Genomic DNA, 21,678 nt, shown 5'->3' with positions numbered 1-21,678 from the left:
AGCTTATGAAAACCACACATTGCATGTTGTACCACCATACAGCGAGACCTTCGAAGGTGGTGCTCCAGATTGCTATACACACCGATACTTCTAATACTCAGTAGCACGTCCTCTTGCATTAATGCATGCCTGTATTCGTTGTAGCATACTATCCACACGTTTATCAAGGTACTGTTGGTCCAGATTGTCCCACACCTTGGCGTAGATCCCTCAGAGTGGTTGGTGGGTCACGTCGTCCATAAGTAGTCCTTTCCAATCTATCCCAGGCGTGTTCGATAGGGTTCATGTCTGGAGAACATGCTGGTCACTCTAGTCAAGCGATGTCGTTATCCTGAAGGAACTCATTCGCAAGATGTGCACGATGGGGGCGCGATTTGTCATCCATGAAGACGAATGGTGGAATGACTGGAACTGATCGGCTGTCGGACCCCCTCCGTCTAATAAGCGCTGCCCATGAATGGTTGTTTATACCTTTTGGCGGGTTTAATGACATCTCTGAAGATTCAGATCGACCGAGTCTGTGATGCAATATCCACAGTCAACGTCTGTCTTCAGGAGTTCTGGGAACCGGGCTGATGCCAAACTTTTTAGGTGTGTGTATCTACAAAAACAGTTGCTGAAGTTGACGTTTCGTCAGAAAGGAAGCCAAAGAATTTCACAGACTGAGAAAGGACTGGCAGATGAAATAGTAGGCTTTCTGCAATATGTGTTGGTGGAATGTCTGGTGTCGTATACGCTCCACTGAGCAGACAACGCACGTGAGGAGTACAATAATGACGATAATTGTTTAACAAGTGAAACTGATATTGAAACAAGTGTCGAGTCTTGTAGTTCACCATCCTTATCATACAGAGTGTCACGAATCTCGTCTCCAGTGAAGGGCAATCGTTCTTTAAGTAGCGGGCACTAAACATAGTTACGTACCTGGAAGGTTATCAGCAGCATACTAAAAAAACAATTGCGAACGATTTCGAATGAGTCCACAGTAATATGACCGTGTTGTGCATAAGAAAAACTACGAATATTCAAGGGAGGACAAGGCGCACTTGTTACAAAAGCTGGTGTTCGGCCGTTTCAACGATGCTCGTTACAATTTACAGGATGTGCATGATAGTGACCTGCTATGTTATGCACATCAAATTGCACGTGACGTAGATTACAATGATTTCAAGGGATCAGTGGATGATTCCATAACTTCAAACAGTGCTACAGAACTGGAAGAAGTAAGATAACGAAATTTCAAACAAAGCGTCGACTTGACGGTGCACGGCAAACTCCTGAATCGATCCGAAAATTTGTGGATGAAACGAAGAAACTTATCACAGCCTTCAGAAAGGATTTTGTTTTCAGCTTCGACCAATCTGGATTTGTGGAGGACATGCATATGGAAGGAACCCCGGAAATTGGAGGTGCCAAGAGAATTGTATCAAAATCAACTAGTTTCAATGCCTTAACGTATTCGCATACAATTATGTCGACTGTTAACGTGGATGGTTAATTGGCTGAAAAGTTATTTACTGTGCTGCGAGAAATTGGAGGTGCTCTGTACCCTATTATTCTTTCTCTTGTACGTGGTCTTGCAAGGGTAGTAGGAAATATTTACATAACAGCAAGCAAGAGTGGGAAAATTGGCGTAAGAGAACTACAACTATGGTGTGAGCACAGGTTTTAGCCAATAACTGGTCCAAATAACGGTGTATTTGCTTGATTCTTGGTCTGTGATTAAAAATCATACTCTTTTAGAGCAAACTATTCCTTCTGAAAAATGTGTGACGTTGCAATTCATATCACCTGGAACCACGGTACAAATTCAGCCTCTGGAGATCGTTTCTTACCCGCCTATACAACACATTGTCGCACTGTGTGCAGCTACGCCTTGAATGATAGCCAGTTTCACGATAAGCTACACGACAGATTGTTTCACATTCTTTTGTATGCCATCAAGTTCCATCAGTTCTCGCCCTCGCCTTACACTGGTATGATTCAATATGCATTCTTTAAGAGTAGATACCTGGCTGAAAGTCCTGCATGCTTCGTAACTCCCAAGAGTTCGCCTTCGATCTTGATGGCGTGCAACTTTGGGGTCACTGTGGAGCGCATTTTTAATTCGGTATCCATGGTAAAAGATAATTGTTTGTATTAAAATTTCTTGAGTGCCGACGATGTCCATTTTGTGAAGTGTAATTCTCATTTTCTGGCGCCCTGTTGATGCACATGATTAGTCATTTGCAGCCAATATTTTTCCTATCATAACTGTTAACACAACACTTTCAAATGAGCGTTACTAAAGACTGAACTTGTGACCTCGCACTCAAGGGGTTGCTTTGTAATGGCAGGGTGGCAGCTTGAGGTCGGCTCTTTAAGGCGGTGTTCTCGGGGATGGTGCTCTGCCTTCGACTTCCTGGCACTGTCCGTGCATCGTTTTAAATACGGTACCGGCAGAAGAACACGTAACAGTCTGTGAACACGTGAGACGGCAGAAGCAAGTAGGTCCACGCTGGCTCCTCCTCCTAGTGGGTATTTGGCTGCCGCCTGTCGGTGAGCCGACTGCTTCTGGTCTCAGCAGCGGCACTCAGAGGTGCCCGTGATTATATGCCAATATTCCTGTTGTCGTCCGGAAGTACTAGTATTTTGGTTCTCGCTGACGTGGCCCCTACGACCCCGGTTTTCGACTACCTACAACGTTGTCGTGTCATGCTGTCGGGCTTTGAGCTCCGTCACAGCAACTTCTTTACCACACTCTCCTCAAAAAATACTGAGTGGAAAGAACAACTCTAAAAAGGAAGACATCAAACCATCTAACCCGTATGGCTTCATTAATATGAGTATATAACGAAGTAGAAAAATGTTTGCACGATGCAACAAGTCGATCTACCCCTCCTTCTAACGTTTTGAATTCCCCATCTATACTACAGGACTCAGTAAGGGTTAATCTCAAAGTTAAAACGGCTCCCATTCTGTAGTTTAATGTGAACGGTTATAACACACATTTGGAGGGATAAAAAATGCTAGTAAGAGCAAAGCTTTCAGGACACGCACTTAAAGACCACGGATAAACTTGTGTTGCGAGGATTTAACCTGCGTAGGAATGATTAGCTAAGTGGTGAATGAACAAAGAGCGGTGTAGCTATGTTCATCAATGAAACATTTCACTACTTGCACATCACACTCACCATTGAGTTGCATGTGGAGGAGTCTTATAGTCTTATAGTCGTCTTATAGTGTACTATGTGTACATCCCACCGCGGAACCCTCCTGACAGCAAAGTATTTACTGATTTCCTTAGATAACTGCTCTACCCGTTGCTATTAGTCGGTGCATCAATCTACACAATGTGCTCTGGGACTCCTCTACCGTCCATCCCAGCGGTCGACTAACTGGGAGGCTGGCAGTGTCAAGAGGAGGTGTGCCTACTTAATCTGGGTCGTTCTCCACTGCAGATCTGTCTCTGTGCTCCCTGCCTTCGCAGACACCGTAACGTGGTAAGCGGTGAACAGTCTACATTCAATTGACCACTTTCCAAAGAGGCTTCATCTAGGCGAGACAACAACGCTCAATGGAAGGTCACCAACCTGGATGTTCACCAGAGCGAAGTGGCCGTTATACAGCCAACTGTCCGTTTCCAACACCGTGACAGCACGCACGAGTGCATGGAAAAGTGGAAACAATCTTGCAACCTTTGGCAAGCGGGGGCTAAAGCTAGGCGAATCATAAAGAAGAGAAAACGGAGTGCGTGGGGAGAAATTGTAACATCCCTTCACTGTGCCTCATGAGCAACGGAGGTATCGACATAAAAGTCTAGGCAAAACATCTGCCATATTAAACAATGGTATTCTCCAAACATTACCTAGACGATGGCGAGAAACTTCTTTTATATGACTTCCAACTGTTACATAAATTATCATTTCTGCCAGCATAGAGAACGTCAGGAAAAAAAAAAAACAGATTAAAGTTCCCTTCCAACAATTCGAAGTAATATAACTATCCTTTCTCCATGTGGGAACTATAATTTACACCGGACTCGATAGTTTTTACTATAAGACTCAACGACGCCTAAACGTTGAGGCTCAAAAAGTCCTCCTATGACTGTTCAATACGATCACTTATTTTTCACTGGAGCCCTGTCAAGTAGAGCAAGTTGAATTATAACCATCTCATATTACAGAACTAAGGATCAGAAACACAGAGGAAAAACATTGCGTCACCTACGTGCACTTACAATGTTTTCCCGGAAGATGTGCCAACACCCAAGTGCTGAAATTTTTCTACGTCTACCTTATCTATTAACATAACTAGGAGAAAGATTTCAGTTGTACGCGTTCTATTTTCAGGTCTGAATTTCGCAGACTGCTGCAGGCAGCCTACCTCAAGGGCCTGCTGGTGGCGTCCACGGTGTTCATGGAGAGATCCTCTCTTCTCGTGACGCTGGTGGCGCATTACCTGGCTGGCGAAGTCGCCGGTCCTGAGAAGGTACGAGTGGTCCACCTTGCACCTGACCTCGTTCCTCTTCCATATACCAAACGAGAACGCAATTTTGTTCTTGTTTCAGATATTCGCGATGGCCCAATACTTCAATATTCTCAATCTTTGTCTGGCGACGATGTTCCCCTGGGCAATATCCAGTCTGCAGGAGGCTAAAGTATCCTTTCAGCGCATAGAGGTACGTAGCAGACTCTCAGACATCAAACGACAAAACAATTTACATTTTACTGACATCAGTTAGGCCACGAGAAAGAAATATTAAATACATCTCTGTTTTGATACATGTTCTTATGTGCACGCGTGATACGAACGCGCAATCTACACACATTGCCAAGGTCGTCGTGAGCGGATCATCGAAGGAATGCCAATAACAATAACCAGAAATGCAAGTCTACAGCAAGGTAGATTTTTAGATAATAGCTAGGCACGATTCGAAGTAGCTCATACGGAGTACTATCCACACCTGTGGTGTAACGCCTCCCTCCTGAACACTAACTCTTCCGAACGTCTACCATTATTATCCATTGGTTGCGATGTTAAACTTATGTTATGACGGTTGTGTTCGGATTCGATGAAGACCAGTTGAATGCACATCTCCGGAATTTCTTTCGCTAACAGACGATAGGTATATTAGCTGTATGACAGTGTTGTCTATTAATCACGTTGATAATTCCAATGGAAATGATTTATTACTTAATGTGATAGATTAAAAGGTACATAGGACTGGGATCCGAACCAAAATGCTTGGGTTTCGCGGGAAATGCTCTTACACGCTGAGCTACCTCGGGTAGGGTTGAGGTCCACCCTCACAGCTTTAACTCCACGACATCTCTTCTACTCTACAAACTTCACAGAGGCTCTCCTGCATACCTTGTTGGACTAGCAGTCTTGGAGAAGGAATATTCTCGGGACGTGGCGTAGCCTAGCGATTGTTCCTAGTACGTATCTTTCACTCTGCAACTGAGTGTGCGCTGATTTCAAAGTTACTGGCACATTAAAACTTTGTGGCGAAGTAGATATCGAACCTAGAAATTTACCTCGAGAAATATTGGCATCGTTTCCACAGCCTATCAAAATACATCCTGAATATCTCAACTTACATCGCCTCGAATCTTCATTGTCGAAAGAAATTCACTTAAAATTGCTATTCTAGACAAACATTACCTCATTTTTACTCAGAAAGCTAGGCTTCGGTTTGAAAGTAGATCAGTTACGATACGACATACTTGTTTGACTACATGATCTCGCTATAGGATCTAACTATGGGAATTGTAGTAGACTTACCACATTATACAGCTACCTTCAGTCTTCTCTACAATCTCTTTTGAAACGTGTGAGCGTTGATATGTTCGATCTACTGTCCGAATGGCGCCATTAAACTGGTGTAGATCTTTGTCTGCCTTTCTTACACGTTGTTTAGATATATTTCCCATGTCAGCAGTTCAGGACCGAATGACTACAACATCTTTCGTGACCTTAGTACTTACATATTACACAGTAATTATATGTTTTAGTTGAACCACAACTTTCTTACGTGTAGAAGATTCAACTAGATATTGTCGTCTTTCAATTAAAATTTTAGTGGCTTTCTATCAGTTCCACTGAACACTCTTCCCATTTTTTGACTATCGTCATTATAATAGCGTTGTTGTCATTAGTACATATCTCTGACACTTGATAAAATCGAGCCTGTAGCCAGGAAACCTAAAATCTATCCTTCGCTTGTGTGCTTCAGTAACGCGTAATAGTTGTTTCTCGCACGTACGTGATAACCCATATTATTTCACAATAATGTTCGTCGTTTCCGCAGGTAATGTATGGATAACTTACGGCGCCTATACGAGGCTAAATAAAACAACCTCCTATTGCTTTTATGGATAGTGTATTTCACGTCATCGAATTTAGATTGTCTTTAAATTTATCAAAGGGGTCTGAAACTGACAAAAGCATCTGATTATTAATCTAAGTCTCTTATTATTCTCCCTGTAAGTCCCTAGATGGATTCAGTTTGGATCTCGGAATACCTTACTTTTCCAGTAAACACATCCGTTCTGGGAAGTTTATCCGCACAGCGTATGTTCTGTTTTGGTTACGTACTTCCGCACGCCAGTGGTAACACATGGTGATTTAGTCATATAAAACAGTACCGCGGCGCCACATATGGATTATCTCGTGGAAAAATATTTACGATAGCAATCAGGGAAGTGTCTCGCTAGATATCTTGATCCGAAACCGATAGAGCCTGTCTGCGGTTGTGGCGGGGGGCGTAAAAAATGAAGAAGTCGATATTCTTGCTAAGAAAATCACTAGATTCGGAACATCAATTGATCTCACACGTTCCCCTTCTGTATTGAACCGCCTGGCACACAGGAAGCCTTTCAACAATGGTAAGAGGAGTAGAAGGCGTCTTAGTTCTTTCACCTGTTATTCCATGTAGACCCGGCTCTCACGGTTTTCACCTGCCCAGGTGACTGATATCCGCTTTCTGACGCCTAAGATTTATCCACTGAAGTTTTGCAATGCAGCTTCTGTGCACTGTAAGTAACCCAATCCCATTCTGTGACTTCACTAACACAATAGAAGGTGGCATAAATCGCGTCCTCTTTTCATGTGCAACATAGGAGCGCCACAGACAATCGTTTTTGCAGCAATAATATCATCTGAACGTAGAGTTTCCCACGAGAACCATCATTATTCTTTCCTTCAGTAATTCCATATACGTATAATAAAAAGAGCTTGCTACATTTATACAGGCTGCCAAGAGACTTTTGTAGTAATAACGCAGCACTGGGAGCTAGGTTAACAGTCGTTTTGTGTTAAAATGTATTTTATATGTATAGTTATTTCAACTTAAACGTTGTATATTTTTATCGGTGACGTGCCTACTCTTTTCGTTTTATTTGTTCAATTTGTTGTGCCACAGCAAATAACTCTGTTAAACAACTTTCTACGATTCAACACAGGGTGTCAAACATATTTGTAAAATATGTATTTATATACTTATATTTATGCCATAACTCTATCGTTTATCGTTTATCGTTAATAGTGGTATGTTGTTCCTCTGTCTTTTCATTTGACTTACCAAAATCTATTGTTCAATATTTTATTTGAACGCCTAACAGCAGCAGGCGCCAAAAGCCCTTTGTTAAACACGTATCTGTATGTTCTCATATTATTTCAATTTAAGTTTAATACTGTACACTAATTTATACCTATTAACTGGCTGAACGGTTGTTAGGGCAGCTCACCTCCTAGTCTACACTGTGCTAGCGTCCTTATCTCCACTTCCTGTTACACCCACCTGAACATGTTTACTACCATAGTCTCCCTCAACAACTTGTAATATCCCCCCTCCCTTCTCTGTCTTGTCTTTATTGCCGAAATGATGCCTCAGGATGCGTCCTAGCGAGGTGTCCGGGTTGAGAAGTGGACATGTCATCCTAATTCATTAAAGAAATCCGTATTAGTTATGCTAATACACTCAACCCTCCCTTTAATTACCACAGTCCCTATCATGCAACAGACTATTTATGGAGCAAGTTATGATATGGTCTTGTTTGTGGTCAGTTTAAGAGTTGTGCCCTTGATATAACTCTGTTTATGATAATTTGATAGCTGATCACTCATATCTGACGAAGGGCACCGATAATAAAGGTGAAATTCAACTACTAAATAACATAAAAATATTAGTATCACAAAGTGATATATTTCGAGAATTACTAAAATATTACAAGAGACATATATTGAATGGAACATAAATAAGAACTGTGTAACTTCGGTAATGAGATGCTGTCTATTCACATACAGGAGCGAGATCAACTGTCATGTTACAGAGCCCTAAAACTTTGAGAGTGGGTGTGCCTTAACTCGTTACTGCTAACTATTACGAACAATATCAATCTGGAATGGGAGCCCTTGATACACATCACACATGCAAGCCGTGGCTGTGTATAGCGACAAGGCGACAGCGAAAGCTGGCAGGGGTCAAATTAATTAGACTACTGCGCTGGTGCTGCGAGTACATTACCACCTGCAAGATGCATAAGTACATGATGAAAGGCCCCCAGGATTCCGTAAAATTAAGATTTATAAAAAAACAAAAACTGAAACACCGAGTAACCAGAGGGTTGGCAAAGACGTTCATTATGAAAGCGCGGTAAGGCGCAGACAAACGAAAACATTGTCTCATTCAATTTGTTGTACAGTTTTCTGTTTTAGATAGACACAGTCAGACTCTCTCGTATGTAGAAGGACGATGAGGATGTGCGATTTTAGGGTTGAAGTATTGCGATCTCGATGTATTATATGTGTGAGTGAATTACAAGGTGTACAACTTTGCTTCCGCCGCTTTTTCCCCAACCTTTGAGGCTTTAATGAAACAAATGGGTTACACATGTATCATTCAAAGTATTTTCCATCGCTGCCCACTACTTTCTCCCATCTTTCGGGCAGTGTACGAATCCCGCGTCGAAAAAATTGTTCATCTTTGGAAGCGATCCACGAGTCGATCCAATTTGTGACTTCTTCATGAGATCGGAAGTGTTGGTCAGTCAGGGCATGCGCCATTGATCTAAACAGGTGATAGTCAGAGGGAACATTGTCTGGAGAATACGGCGGGAGGGGTAGAACTTCCCGTTTTAACGTCTCCAAGTACGTTTTGATCTCTTTTGCAACGTGGGGTCGAGCGTCATCGTGCTGCAAAATCACTTTGTCATGCCTCTCGCTGTACTGTGGCCGTTTTTCTTTTAATGCTCTGCTCAAACGCATTAATTGCGTTCGACAACGTGCACCTGTGATTGTTTCACTTGGTTTTAACACCTCATAGTACACGACGCCGAGCTGGTCTCACCAAATGCAGAGCATGGTCTTGGAGAAGTGAATATTCGGTTTGGCCGTCGACGTGGAAGCATGGCCGAGATATACCCATGATATTTTGCGTTTAGGGTTATCGTAATGAGCCCATTTTTCGTCTCCGGTCACAATGCGATGCAGAAATCCCTTCAGTTTTTCCCTCTGAAGCAATTGTTCACAAACACACAAACGCCATTCAACGTCTCTTGGTTTCAGCTCACACGGGACGCAAGTTCCTCCTTTCTGAATCATGCCCATAGCCTTGAGACGTTTTGAAATGGCTTGCTGTGTCACTCCCACCAATCGTGCCAATTCTTCTTGAGTTTGACGCCAGTCTTCACTCAGCAGTGTTTCCAACTCCGCATCTTCGAAAACATTCTCTCTTCCACCACTACGCCGGTCTACGACGTTAAAATAACCGTTCTTGAAGCGTTCAAACCACTCAAGACGCGTTCTTTCACTAATTGCGTCCTTACTATACGTACTTGAGAGCATTCGATGAGACTCATCCACTGTTTTCTTCATATTGAAACAAAACAGTTACACCTCCCGCAAATGAAGAGAATTAGGCTCGTAAACTGACTTTTCAATCAAAAACAACTTTATGATGCAAACACAAATCGACTAATGTTTGAATGAGGTTATGTTGGCCGAGGTCTAAGCTAACTTCCAGACGTCTGCGATCTGTTTCTTTCGCCGCTACTTACCGTTGTCACCAACTATCGGCAAACGGCGGAAGCAAAGGTGTACACATTGTAAATAATGTTAAAAACCGAATCAAGCATTTTATTTATTGAACTGAAGAGAATTTTCGTGATCACTATAAGCGCCGCCTGCAGCTTCAACTAGGTCAGCGAAGTCCTATCGCCAAGAAAAATAAGATAAGCAGAGACATTTTAACAACGCAACCATATTCATATTAATTTTTTAAAATTTTACGCGCATTCAGCTCGGAGCACAGGGATGATGTTACAGCTGCTGTCTGTGGCGGGCTGTGCCCGTGGATAAAGACCCGACTGAAACAGAGCGGGCGAGAAGCGACAAACAGTACCAACTGTTGTCAGCAAGTGGTAACTGACAAGGCTCTGCCTGGACTAATGTGACAGTAGTACTTCTGACTCTTGTGATCACCTTGACTCTCGCTGGCCAGAAGTGAAGAACTCTAACGTTCCCTCTGTCAGTCCAGAAGTGCATTTCTGCCGAACTCCTCAATTCGCCTTCACGCTGCGAGATTAGTGCCTTGTTCTCACCGTGCAGGGAACTCTCCAATCGTGGGAGGACACAGAAGCGGCTGCCAACCATACTCCTAGATTCTGCCACAACTTTCTCTTTCAAACCATTACAACAAATATTCATTCTATAGCAGATTGTCCCGCAGATTCGGTGTGCGCCCTTTTGCGTCAGCACATGTCATACTGGTCCACCAATCAGGTGGCGTTTATCGGTTTATGTGCGGGAAAGCATAGCCCTGAAACTGCTTCTGGTTGTTGGACGGCAGTGTTCTACATTGGTGCCATACTGTCGACCCCCCCTGAGGACACGGACATTAAAATTCTCCGAACCGGCGCATACAATGCAGCTGTCTGGAGTTGTCTGGTAGGTGAGCGTGTGGGGCGACGGGTGGAATTTGATGTTATATAAGTTTTGTTTGCAGTTCCCGGCCGATGCACCATATGTGGGGCGGCGGATGGAATAATTGTGTTTAAAATGTAATGTAGGATGTTTTGTTTTGTTTTTCCCTGCCGATGCACCATACATGGGGCGGCTGGTGGAAATTAATTGTTATATAAATGTTCCTATTATTTATGCTGTTGTTTTGCCGTTCTCAACACTGGCTCTATAACTACAATTTTGGCAACCAGAAAGTGATTAGCAAAACGTGAAGCCTGTAATTAGAATTCCTAGTGCCCACTTCATCTGAGAAATACACTTATAGCTACAGCTTATAGCTCTGAGGAATTAGGAGATTGTCTGGGATTTATAATCAAAAACGATCGTAAGAAAAAAAGTTTGCTATATTCTGAAAGTCACAGATGAAAAAAAAGAATCCACACAATCTGACTAACAGAGCAGTTCAGAGTCTAATGCGCTGATGCAACTATAACTGTCCAAATTAAATGTTTAAGTGAATGCTCGCCATAATTTGATGATAATGTTCATCAAATGCCACGCTAAATAATGGTAGAATGTTTGTCCCGCGGCGGCACGTGAAAATACGACATACGCAAACTGAAGATAGATAATTAAAGTCATCCCAGAATTAACACTTCTCTCGAAAATGATTTCATGGTTACGCGTATCCTGAGTAACTTAATACGGCATCCGAGGCTGTTTATAGCAATGATACCGACGCGACGCGACGCGACTCCCGACACAGATGGTGTGCTATTCAGCGTCTGGAGAGAACTGGGGCCTTCCTCTCTCGCGCAGCGTTCTTATATATAAAGCCGCGGTGCGGACGGTTAAGGGAACGCCTCATCAAATCGGCTCTCCCGACTAGCCGCTGGACTAGTAATGCACCACATTAAGTTATTGAATAAATCATAGCTTCTTTTGCTGAAGGCAGATGAAGCTCTCAATTTAAATGCGCATTCAGCACACAGGTAAGTAATCATAATAACAGTCTAACGTGGCTAAGTAAAATATTTTGGGCGAGAGAATTAATTTAATAACACTACACGCAGCAGACGAGCTCTGAACCTGCTCTTTGGAGATACGCTATCGCTATAGTTTTATAGTCATTCAGTTGAAATTTCTCACATCTTCATGATTATAGCGGATCTCCCTTCTACTTAAATCTAAACATCCTAGCCTTATTTATTAGCCTACTTAATCTATCTTGCTTCCTTAATTTTTAAGACAAAAACCAGAAAATTATGAATTTCAACAAAATTTTTAATTTATGGGATCCAGAATACTGTTTCTATTAAATAATAATGAAAAAGGAATCTAAGTACAAATTTTTAAGTCTCTAGCTCTTTTCTGTTGCGCCAATGATTTTTACAGAAAAACGTCCAAATTTCAAAAATGGTTAAAGTTATTGAACTGACATTCAACACATATTGATTTAGTATTAATCCAGACATGCTAGAAACGTTTCATGTTATTTACTTGATTTTTAAAGTATTGCGCAACATTTATGACGTCAGAGCTAGTTACAGCGGACTAGGCTGGCACACAATGGAAAGACTGATGAGAACTTTATAAGGCGTGAGTAGGCTGCTTCCCTACAAGCGGCAGGACCAATGCACTAAAACGATTGGCGAGGTACCGGCCCCGGTGCTGTCCACATCCCACACACCCTGCTTGTCTCGCTACAAATGCCAAAAACGTTCGTTACCCCCTGTGGTGCGACAAGCGAGCTATGTATGGTCTGCTCTTGTCTTTCAGGTAGCCGTGCCGCCACACATTCTCCAATGCCTAATAAAGCGCGCCGGCTCCGTCACCCAGTACTACCCAAAAAAAAAACAATCAAAGCCCTCATTCCAGATTTCATTACTCCAGTTACCTTTGGGCATCACCACTCGTCAACAAGAAAAAGTTGAATGAAGGCAAAAAAATGGGGGGGGGGGGGGGGGGGGGAAACAATCCACGAGAGCTTGACTTCTTTCGTCCTATCAACTGATCTGTTATTTTAGTCAAGTTGTGTCTTACAACTTTTTTCTCACCAGTTCGACTCAGTATCTCTTCATTAATTAGCCGGGCGCTTATGTCCGGAACGGCGCTGCTGCTACGCTCGCAGGTTCGAATCCTGCCTCGGGCATGGATGTGTGTGATGTCCTGAGGTTAGTTAGGTTTAAGTAGTTCTAAGTCTAGGGGACTGATGATCTCAGATGTTAAGTCCCATAGTGTTTAGAGCCATTTGAATCATTCGTTAATTATTCGACCTTCTTCTGTAGCAACAGATTTCAAAACCTTCTATTCTGTTCTGTGCGTACTGTTTGCCCTTCATTTTTCATTTCCGTCCCAAGTTACAGTAATTCAGAAATGACTTCGTAACTCTTAATTTTATTTTAGGTATAATATATTCTAGAGTTTAACTGTGTTTGATCAAATAAAATACACAACTATTTGAGTTATCGACTCTTTTGTCATTTTGCTTGACGTAAGACAGTTGGTTTGTTTATAATCTACTCAGTAGGTCTAATAACTGTGTCTTCCAATTCTGTATGCGTATTGCCCATGTTTTAGGATGCAGTTGATTTTGTGTTTACTGTCAGAACCAGCAGTATTGTGCTTGTAGCTGATTCTCTTTTTACTGCTGTTTTATCATTTTCATATCTAGCCATAGCACAGGCATTTTATTTCGTTTTAATCGCTAATACCATATGGTAGAAGATTATGAGTAGCTGTTTTCCTTGCGACAGAATTTATGAGGTAACCTGGAAGTCACCCGACAAAAACATTCAGAACGAAAGAGATCACATTCTGTTATCTTCCAAGCTCATAATTAGTACCAGGCAGACTGTAGACGAGATAATGAAACCATTGGAGAGAAGGAGGAGGATTAAAGGATGATTTAATGATTGGTGTAGAGGTGCAGCCAACAAGAGAAAAGCAGCCGAAGTACTATGGCTGACAAACAGGAACGGTGAAAGAACAATGTTGGGATACATCGAAGCAGCTTGTCGAAAAGGTCCTCCGAGCAGAAAAGCTCGTTAGCAAGACGACAATGACAGTAGAGGATACAACGGTAAACTGCAGGTAATACAAGAGACTTTTACAAAACAGTCAGGTTCTTTAATAAACGATATAACGCAAGAACTGACGTGATCAAAGATCAGGCAGGACACATGATAACTAATGAGACGAAAGCTACGGAGGAATCGAAAAACTATTTCGAAAACTCCTAAGTATGAACAAAACCATCAACGATACTACAACGACAGTCGAAAAAGAAGAACTGTTCAGAGAAAACAGAGTCATGGTACCAACATTGGAGGATGAATTGCCAAGAATGGAAGAGGTAGGAAAAGTCATAAAAATGCTGGAGAAAAGAAAGGCACCAGGAATAGATGGAATACTTGCAGAGATGCTGAAAGAGGGACGAAATGTCCTATAGGAGTCCACTGTCTGATGCGTTTAATTTAGAGGATAGAAAGAATTCTGGCAGAATGGAAGCAGTCTGTCATCTACACGGTACTTAAGAAAGGAGATCCAATGAGATGCAGCAATTATAGAGGACTTGCCTTACTATGTACAGCTTATCCTGAACAGATTCTGAGCACGCTGTTGCTGAAGCGGCTAACGTCATACGTCAAGGAGGTACTTACATTCCAACAAGCAACTTTTAGAAACGGGAAGTCAGCAGCAGATCAACTGCATAGAAGAAGGCAAGTATTACCAAACAGAAAGGAATTTCACAGAGATGTTCACTGTATTTTTGTGGACTTCCAAATAGCATATGACACTGTAAACCAGCAAACAATATGCCAAGAAAAATAAAGAAGACTAGAGACAGCAATTAAGCTGGATGGAAGGATCAACACCCTGGTCTGTGTGGATGACACAGTTTTAATGGCACGGAAAGATCAAGATCTGGTTCACTTGGGATGAGTGTTAATGGAAGAGCCAATGAGAGCAGGCTTGAAGATGGATATGGATAAGACCAAATACCTCATAATGAACTGGGAGAAGGATGTCAGATCTAAAATCTTTGAAAGCGAAGAGAGTTCAAATTTCTAGGGGCAGCACTCGGTGGAAGGAATCAGGTAGACCAGAAAATAATGACAAGAATTCAGGCAGAAAACAGGTTAAAGTTTGCAATCGGAAAGATGCTCAAGTACCGGCTTCTATTGAGATCCACGAAGATTAAGATCTCCAAGACTGTAGCGTAAAGCATGATCCGATACGGAGCAAAGACCTGGACTTTGACCGAAAAGGTAGAAAGAAAAATCCTGACTTGATAATGCTGTTCTGCGTCAGGTTTCTGGACTAGGGAAGGCTGGAGACGGCTGGAGAAAATCGAAGAAACATGAACTGTAGAAGTTGTACAAACTGCTGGACATTGTGTCATTGTGACAGGTGGTGGAAGAAGATGTCAGAGGTAACAGGCCAAGGGACAGACCTTGAATGTCTTGATCGAAAGGATTGAAGAGGATATGAGTACGATGGGAATGGCTGGAGAAAATAGACTTACTGTAGAAGATGGAGAAGGCTGATCGCCGTGGCCAAAGACCGACTGTAGTTTGTGTGGTCAACCTAGAACAAGTAAGTATGTAAGTATGGAGAAGATGTTACCCGTCATTTACCAAGTAGTCCTAATTTGGTAGCCAATTTGTTATCAGCAGTGAAACACTTGCGTTATCACGATTGCGACCTAACTCACGGGTTGGGGTTGGGTTGTTTGGGGAAGGAGACCAGACAGCGACGTCATCGGTCTTATCGGATTGGGGAAGGATAGGGAAGGATGTCGGCCGTGCCCTTTCAAAGGAACCATCCCGGCATTTTCCTGGAGCGATTTAGGGAAATCACGGAAAACCTAAATCAGGATGGCCGGACGCGGGATTGAACCGTCGTCCTCCCGAATGAGAGTCCAGTCCTAACTCACGTTTCCCCACTAATTCCCCTCGTCGGCGCTGCCAACAGGACTTTCTACTCAAGCCAGAGGCACCTGCTGACGACAGCAACAGGAGAGCCGCAGTGGGGGAGGTGGTTGTCTCCTTGCAGCACGTGTCGGCCTCGTGGGACGGCGCCCACCCTACCCTGGTCAACGTCAGCCTCAGTATTGCACACGGCAGTCTCTGTGCCGTTGTCGGGCCTGTTGGATGCGGAAAGGTGAGTTATTTAATTCGATAAGTTTCAGAAGTAGGATACATATCGATTTATATCTCCGTGAAGACTAAATATGTGTAGACGTTCAAAACATCTTCAAGACCCATGGTGACAGCTCTACTTTTCGAGGGTATATCTGAAACTTTTCCTCTCGTACTTATCACCTCTTGAGCCATGTTTCTCTCTCTGTCTCTTGTTCCCACTTGTATGAAATTTAATGAAAAATCAGTGTTCAGGCTGTAACACAGATTTCAAACCTGAGTGAGGAATCTCCTTTGCGGTGAAACTGAAATTTCGTGGCAGGATTCTTCCTCCCTGGTCTCTTGGTCCGCCACCACGGGTTTGGCGCACAAGTCTTGCCAGATGGCGAGCGTAGCAAGAAGTTCGCACGGTAGGGGAGGTTTGCTCTGGGAGTCCGACAGAGTGGGAGGCAGTCTGCAGTACCGAGAGAAGTGGCGATATCGACTTCGCTCTGCGCCAGAGGCCACAGGGGGCAGTAGCTGACAAGTTGTGTGGTGGCGCTGACAGCCTTGGATGGCGCTCTGAGCACACTTGTATGCATCAGTGTGGCTGGTTCCAGGAGTCGCCACAGGAATTAGTCGCCAGTAAAAGCGGGAGTCAGCAGGAAGCAGGAGGGGTGGCTACATCGTCTTCTGGTGGCGCCGTAGGCCTCTGTGGGCAGTGCCAGACTAGATGTGGGGCCTTGCTGGTGCACAGGGGAGACTTCTGTTCCACTGCTGTGGCTGGCTGCAAGGGGGTGGACTCAGTCGTCCTATGTAGGTCCTTAGTGGACTGCCACCAGCAAGAAAACTTCGGAGAAGACAGTACGATGGAACCATGAGCCGCGAGAAAACAGCATCAGTATACTGTAACGGTCAGTGCGGAACGTGCCCAGCTGTAATGCAGACATCGTCCAGCTAGAGTAGCTGAAGTGTCTTCTTGTCGGTCTCCAGGAAAAGGCAGCAGCTCATAGTCAGTGAGGAGTAGTGGTGGAGAAATTGGTTATGGCACTGTAACGTGCTACTTGCATTTTGGTTGATTTGGACGGAACGATAGGACCTTAATAGACTGAACATCATAGGTAAAGGTTATGCGTATAAAGCGAAGCACCGAAGAAACAGAAATAGGCATGAATATTCAAATACAGAGATATGTAAATAGGCAGAAGGCAGCCCTGCGGCCGACGACGCCTATACAAGACAAGCGTCTGGCGCAGATGTTACATCGGTTACTGCTGCTACAGTGGCAGGTTATCAAGATTAAGTGAGTTTAAGCGTGGTGTTACAGTCGGAACACGACCAATGGGACATACTATCTCCGAGGTAGCGATGAAGTGGGGATTTTCCCGTACGACCATTTCATGAGACTACCGTGAATATCAGGAACCCGGTAACGCATCAAAACTCCGACATCGCTGCGGCTGGAAAAAAATTCTGCAATTACGGGACCAAGCATGACTGAAATAATCGTTTAACGTGACAGAATTGATTGCCATACATTTCAATGCTGCGCTATCAACAAGTGTCAAAGTGCCAAACATTCAACGAAACATCATCGATATGAGCTTTCGGAGCCCGTTCGTGTATCCTTGATGATTGCACGACACACAGTTTTCCGCCCCGCCTGGGCCCATCAGCACCGACATTGGACGGGTGATCATTGGAAACACGTTGCCTGGTAGGGCTTGTCTCGTTTTGAATTAAATCGAGCGGATGGACGTGTACGGGTATGGAGTCAACCACATGAATCCATGAACGCTGCATGTTAGTACGAGACTGTTGAAGCTGGTGGAGGCTCTATAATGGTGCATAGCAAGTGCAGATGGAGTGCTACAGGACTCGTGAAACGTCTAGATACGACTCTGACAGGTGAAACGTATGTAAGTGTCCCGTCTGATTACCTGCATCCATTCGTGTCCATTGTGTATTCCGACGTACTTGGGCAATTCCAGCAGTACAATGCGACATTCCACACGTCCAGAATTGCTACAGAGTGGCTCCAGGAACATTCTTCGTGTTTAAACACTTCCGCCGGGCAAACTCCCCAGACATGAACATTATTACTCACATCTAGAATCCCTTGCAGTGTGCTGTTCAGAAGAGATCTCCACCCCCTCGTACTCTTACGGATTTATGGACAACCCTGCAGGATTCATGTTGTCAGTTCCCTCCAGCACTAGTTCAGACATTAGTCGAGTCGATGCGACGTCGTGCTGTAGCACTTCTGCGTGCTCGCGGGGCTCTACACAATATTAGGCAGGTGTGCCAGTTTCTTTCGCTCTTCGATGTATAATGTAAGGATGTATTTTACCATAAATTGTGCAGCATATTATAGCTGTTCACTGCGGGATATGATTGTTGTAGTTCTGATGGGGCGGCATATTTTTTTGATCACTTGAATCATCAGATACCTGAAATTACTATTCGTGAATTTGAATTGATTGCGACGGATTAATTTTCAAGTCCGTTCTGGTGTTCTTATATATAACTTAACAAAGAAAATATTGATTGTAAGCACATCTCCCAGCCAAACTCCCCTCCACCCAAATCCTCTACCACACTTTCCATGAGTAACGGGTCCCTAAGGATGAAGGCACCCCAGCAGGACCGCTGTCTGCAGCAACCAGCGAAATACGAGTATATTCCTCAATTACCGACTAGCAACTAGTACCAATCTGTTCTTCTTGAGATAAACTTACTGACTGCGGATGAGAACATTTCGTCTCTACATCAGACGTTAAATAGAGAATGACTAGCTATAGAATGAAATTTTCACTCTGCAGCGGAGTGTGCGCTGATATGAAAATTCCTGTCAGATTAAAACTGTGCGCCGGACCGAGACTCGAAGTTGGGACCTTTGCCTTTAGCCGGCAAGTGTTCTACCGACTGGGCTACCCAAGCACGATTCACGATGGCCCCTCAGAGCTTGGAAGGTAGGAGACGAGGTACTGGCGGAATTAAAGCTGTGAGGACGGGTCCTAAGCCATGCATGGGTAGCTCAGTCGATAGAGCACTTGTCCGCGAAAGGCAAAGGTCCCGAGGTCGAGTCTCGGTCCAGCACGCAGTTTGAATTTGCCAGGAAGTTTCAATGACTAACTACGTTCGCTAACCTTGCAGGAATAGAGAATTCATTATAATCCATGTAACATCACCCCAATAAACTGTTATGACAACACTGGTCTGCTGTGGGCGATTTTCATACTTGTTAGACATACGGAGCTACACATCTTCGAGAGCAGTTTTATCACTGATCTGTGATTCACACACAGTGCTCCTAGAATCGTATGTACGACTCACTGCTGATACAGTAGGACACTCATTCATTTTGGTAAATGAGAACTTACAGTGTGATCGATGAAGTGGCTGCCGAAATCCCTACTGAAGAAGGTAACAATAGGATGAACTACTTGAGCATCGCTGGGCTTGAGACATGTACAAGCTCCGGGGAATGAAATCTCTCCCAAAAGCTTGGTCGACCTGTCGACTCTCTCGTGGCGACGAGACCGTTTCAGATAGTTTGCTTATTGGTCACTGTCTTTTTAGCCATTGTCATTTGTTAAGAGGTGATCCCCCACCTCTTTGTGCTCATTGCCATCAATCTTTGACAGTTCGCCATTTCGTGACCCAATCTCCTTTTCGCTTACCTTCCAGTATATGTTTGTCGCCTAAATTATAGGCCGTTTTAGCGGACGACGCGCGTTTATCGATCGCGTTTTACTTTTTACCGATCGTAGCAATATGGCGAAGGACATTTAATCTTTGGTTAGGAACCTCCGCTGTCCCTACAGCGTATTTTGTGGATTCCTTGTTATTAGCTTACTAGCTCTCTTTCCTTCCATCGATTGGGCTTAGCGTATGGCCGCTTATAACTTGTTTTATTTATTAGTGTTCTAAGTTTATGACATGGGCGCATAGGACTTCAGTTGTTTTGCGCCTTAAAGCTAACTCCACCACCAAGAAAACATAAAAGAAACTATATACATGCCTTAGAATGGCAGAGCACCAGAGATTGTTTGCTGTTGCATAGAAACTTTATTCCCAGTCGCAATTGCAATTTCTATGCCTGTTTTGACACTGCAGTCCACCCACAGATGTATAGCGATGGTGTCTCAAGGTTATGCGCTCAGAATACGACGATATCCTTGTGTCACATGAATGGATGCTTTCGCTAGACGACGTCTGTACCCAGATTTCGGCTATGACTGTAGGATCTAACTGTCAACAACTGGGCACATTAAATGCGATGGTGATTATAATATCTTTTCTATACCCATATAACATGACCGGAATTGATTATGATCTAGGCAGCTGCCTTGAAAAACAGTTTTTGAACTACGTGTTTTCTTTTCAAAGGAGTAATGACGTATTCCCGTTAAAATCATCGGAGTCCTGAATGACAACATTTCGCGTTATTTGTAAGACTGTTGTAGTTGTGCTGCTCACCATATAGTGATGATCAGCATAGTCTTCAATTTTTTCATATCATTATAGGGGCACTTTGGCTGGATTTCCTTCAAACTCTACTTTCTTTCCCTGGAATAGCTTGTCTTTCTCCCGAAATGCTCATGGATGCGTATAACTTTATGGTGATTGGAGCCATCCTAGTGTAATTATTTCTCACATTAATATGAAATAGGTAATAGAATCGAAAAGATTGTACACTTTTTCTGAAAGGTGACTATAACATTTACTGCACAATTAGCGAGTAACATTCTTCTCGCATATCAAAGTTTTAATATTTTCAGAGCTCTCTCCTGTACGCGCTCATAAATGAGCTGACGCCAACATCTGGAGACCTAAAGATTGGAGGGAAGGTGTCGTACGCCAGCCAGGAGCCGTGGGTGTTCGTGGGCACCGTGCGGCAGAACATCCTGTTCGGACAGCCGTACGACCGGAAGAAGTACCAGCGCGTGGTGGAGGCGTGCGCCCTGTCCAAGGACTTTGAGCTGCTGCCGTACGGCGACCAGACGCTGGTGGGCGAGAAGGGCATCACCCTCAGCGGCGGACAGAGGGCCAGGGTCAGCCTCGCCAGGTACCTCAACGACTAAATAGATAATGAAGACAACGCCAGAATTAAGGATGTTTGCGATACGTTGTGCCACTTGAACAATAGTTTCAATTCACACAATCTTTTGCTATGCAGTTATCAGTGCCGATTACATGTAGAAAATATGTGAATGAATAGCTAATACGTTAGCTGTTTGCAGCGTACCGGTACTCTTCATGAAAATTCGAATAGCAAAATAAGACGTGTGTGTTGGTTACTGTGTAATAAGAACAATATTTCTGACAACTTGCCACTATTTATGGGGAAATGTGAGTAGTTATCTAATGGGAGACCACAGTAAGGCCTTCTGGTGTCACTTTCCACACTTATGCTAGTTATACTCAAGGTCATCCCTTACCGTCTAGCCCCGACAAATCACGGGCAATAGATCAATATCATCCCCACCCCTCCCAATTCTCTCTCCCCTCCCCTGGACCATCTAAGATTCAAGCACACCCTCCCATTTCTACTATGATAATTAGCACACTAGAGTGGGTGGCTTCCTTCTGGACCTGTGCATAATAG

General features: G+C 43.6%; 1 protein-coding gene across 1 annotated transcript in view; it reads left to right on the top strand.

Annotated features, from left to right (window-relative positions):
- Positions 1-21,678, top strand: part of LOC124594856 (ATP-binding cassette sub-family C member 4-like) — a 289,353-nt gene that overhangs the window by 147,454 nt on the left and 120,221 nt on the right. Inside the window, exons 8-11 of the mRNA XM_047133319.1 lie at positions 4,332-4,470; positions 4,550-4,660; positions 15,922-16,110; positions 20,852-21,138. Of these exons, the coding sequence (XP_046989275.1) occupies positions 4,332-4,470; positions 4,550-4,660; positions 15,922-16,110; positions 20,852-21,138 (726 nt within the window). The remainder of the gene's footprint in view (positions 1-4,331; positions 4,471-4,549; positions 4,661-15,921; positions 16,111-20,851; positions 21,139-21,678) is intronic.

This window comes from Schistocerca americana, chromosome 2, assembly GCF_021461395.2.
Source record: "Schistocerca americana isolate TAMUIC-IGC-003095 chromosome 2, iqSchAmer2.1, whole genome shotgun sequence".
Lineage (NCBI taxonomy): Eukaryota > Metazoa > Arthropoda > Insecta > Orthoptera > Acrididae > Schistocerca > Schistocerca americana.
Note: the sequence above shows the minus strand (reverse complement) of the source record. Positions and strands in the feature narration are given on the sequence as shown.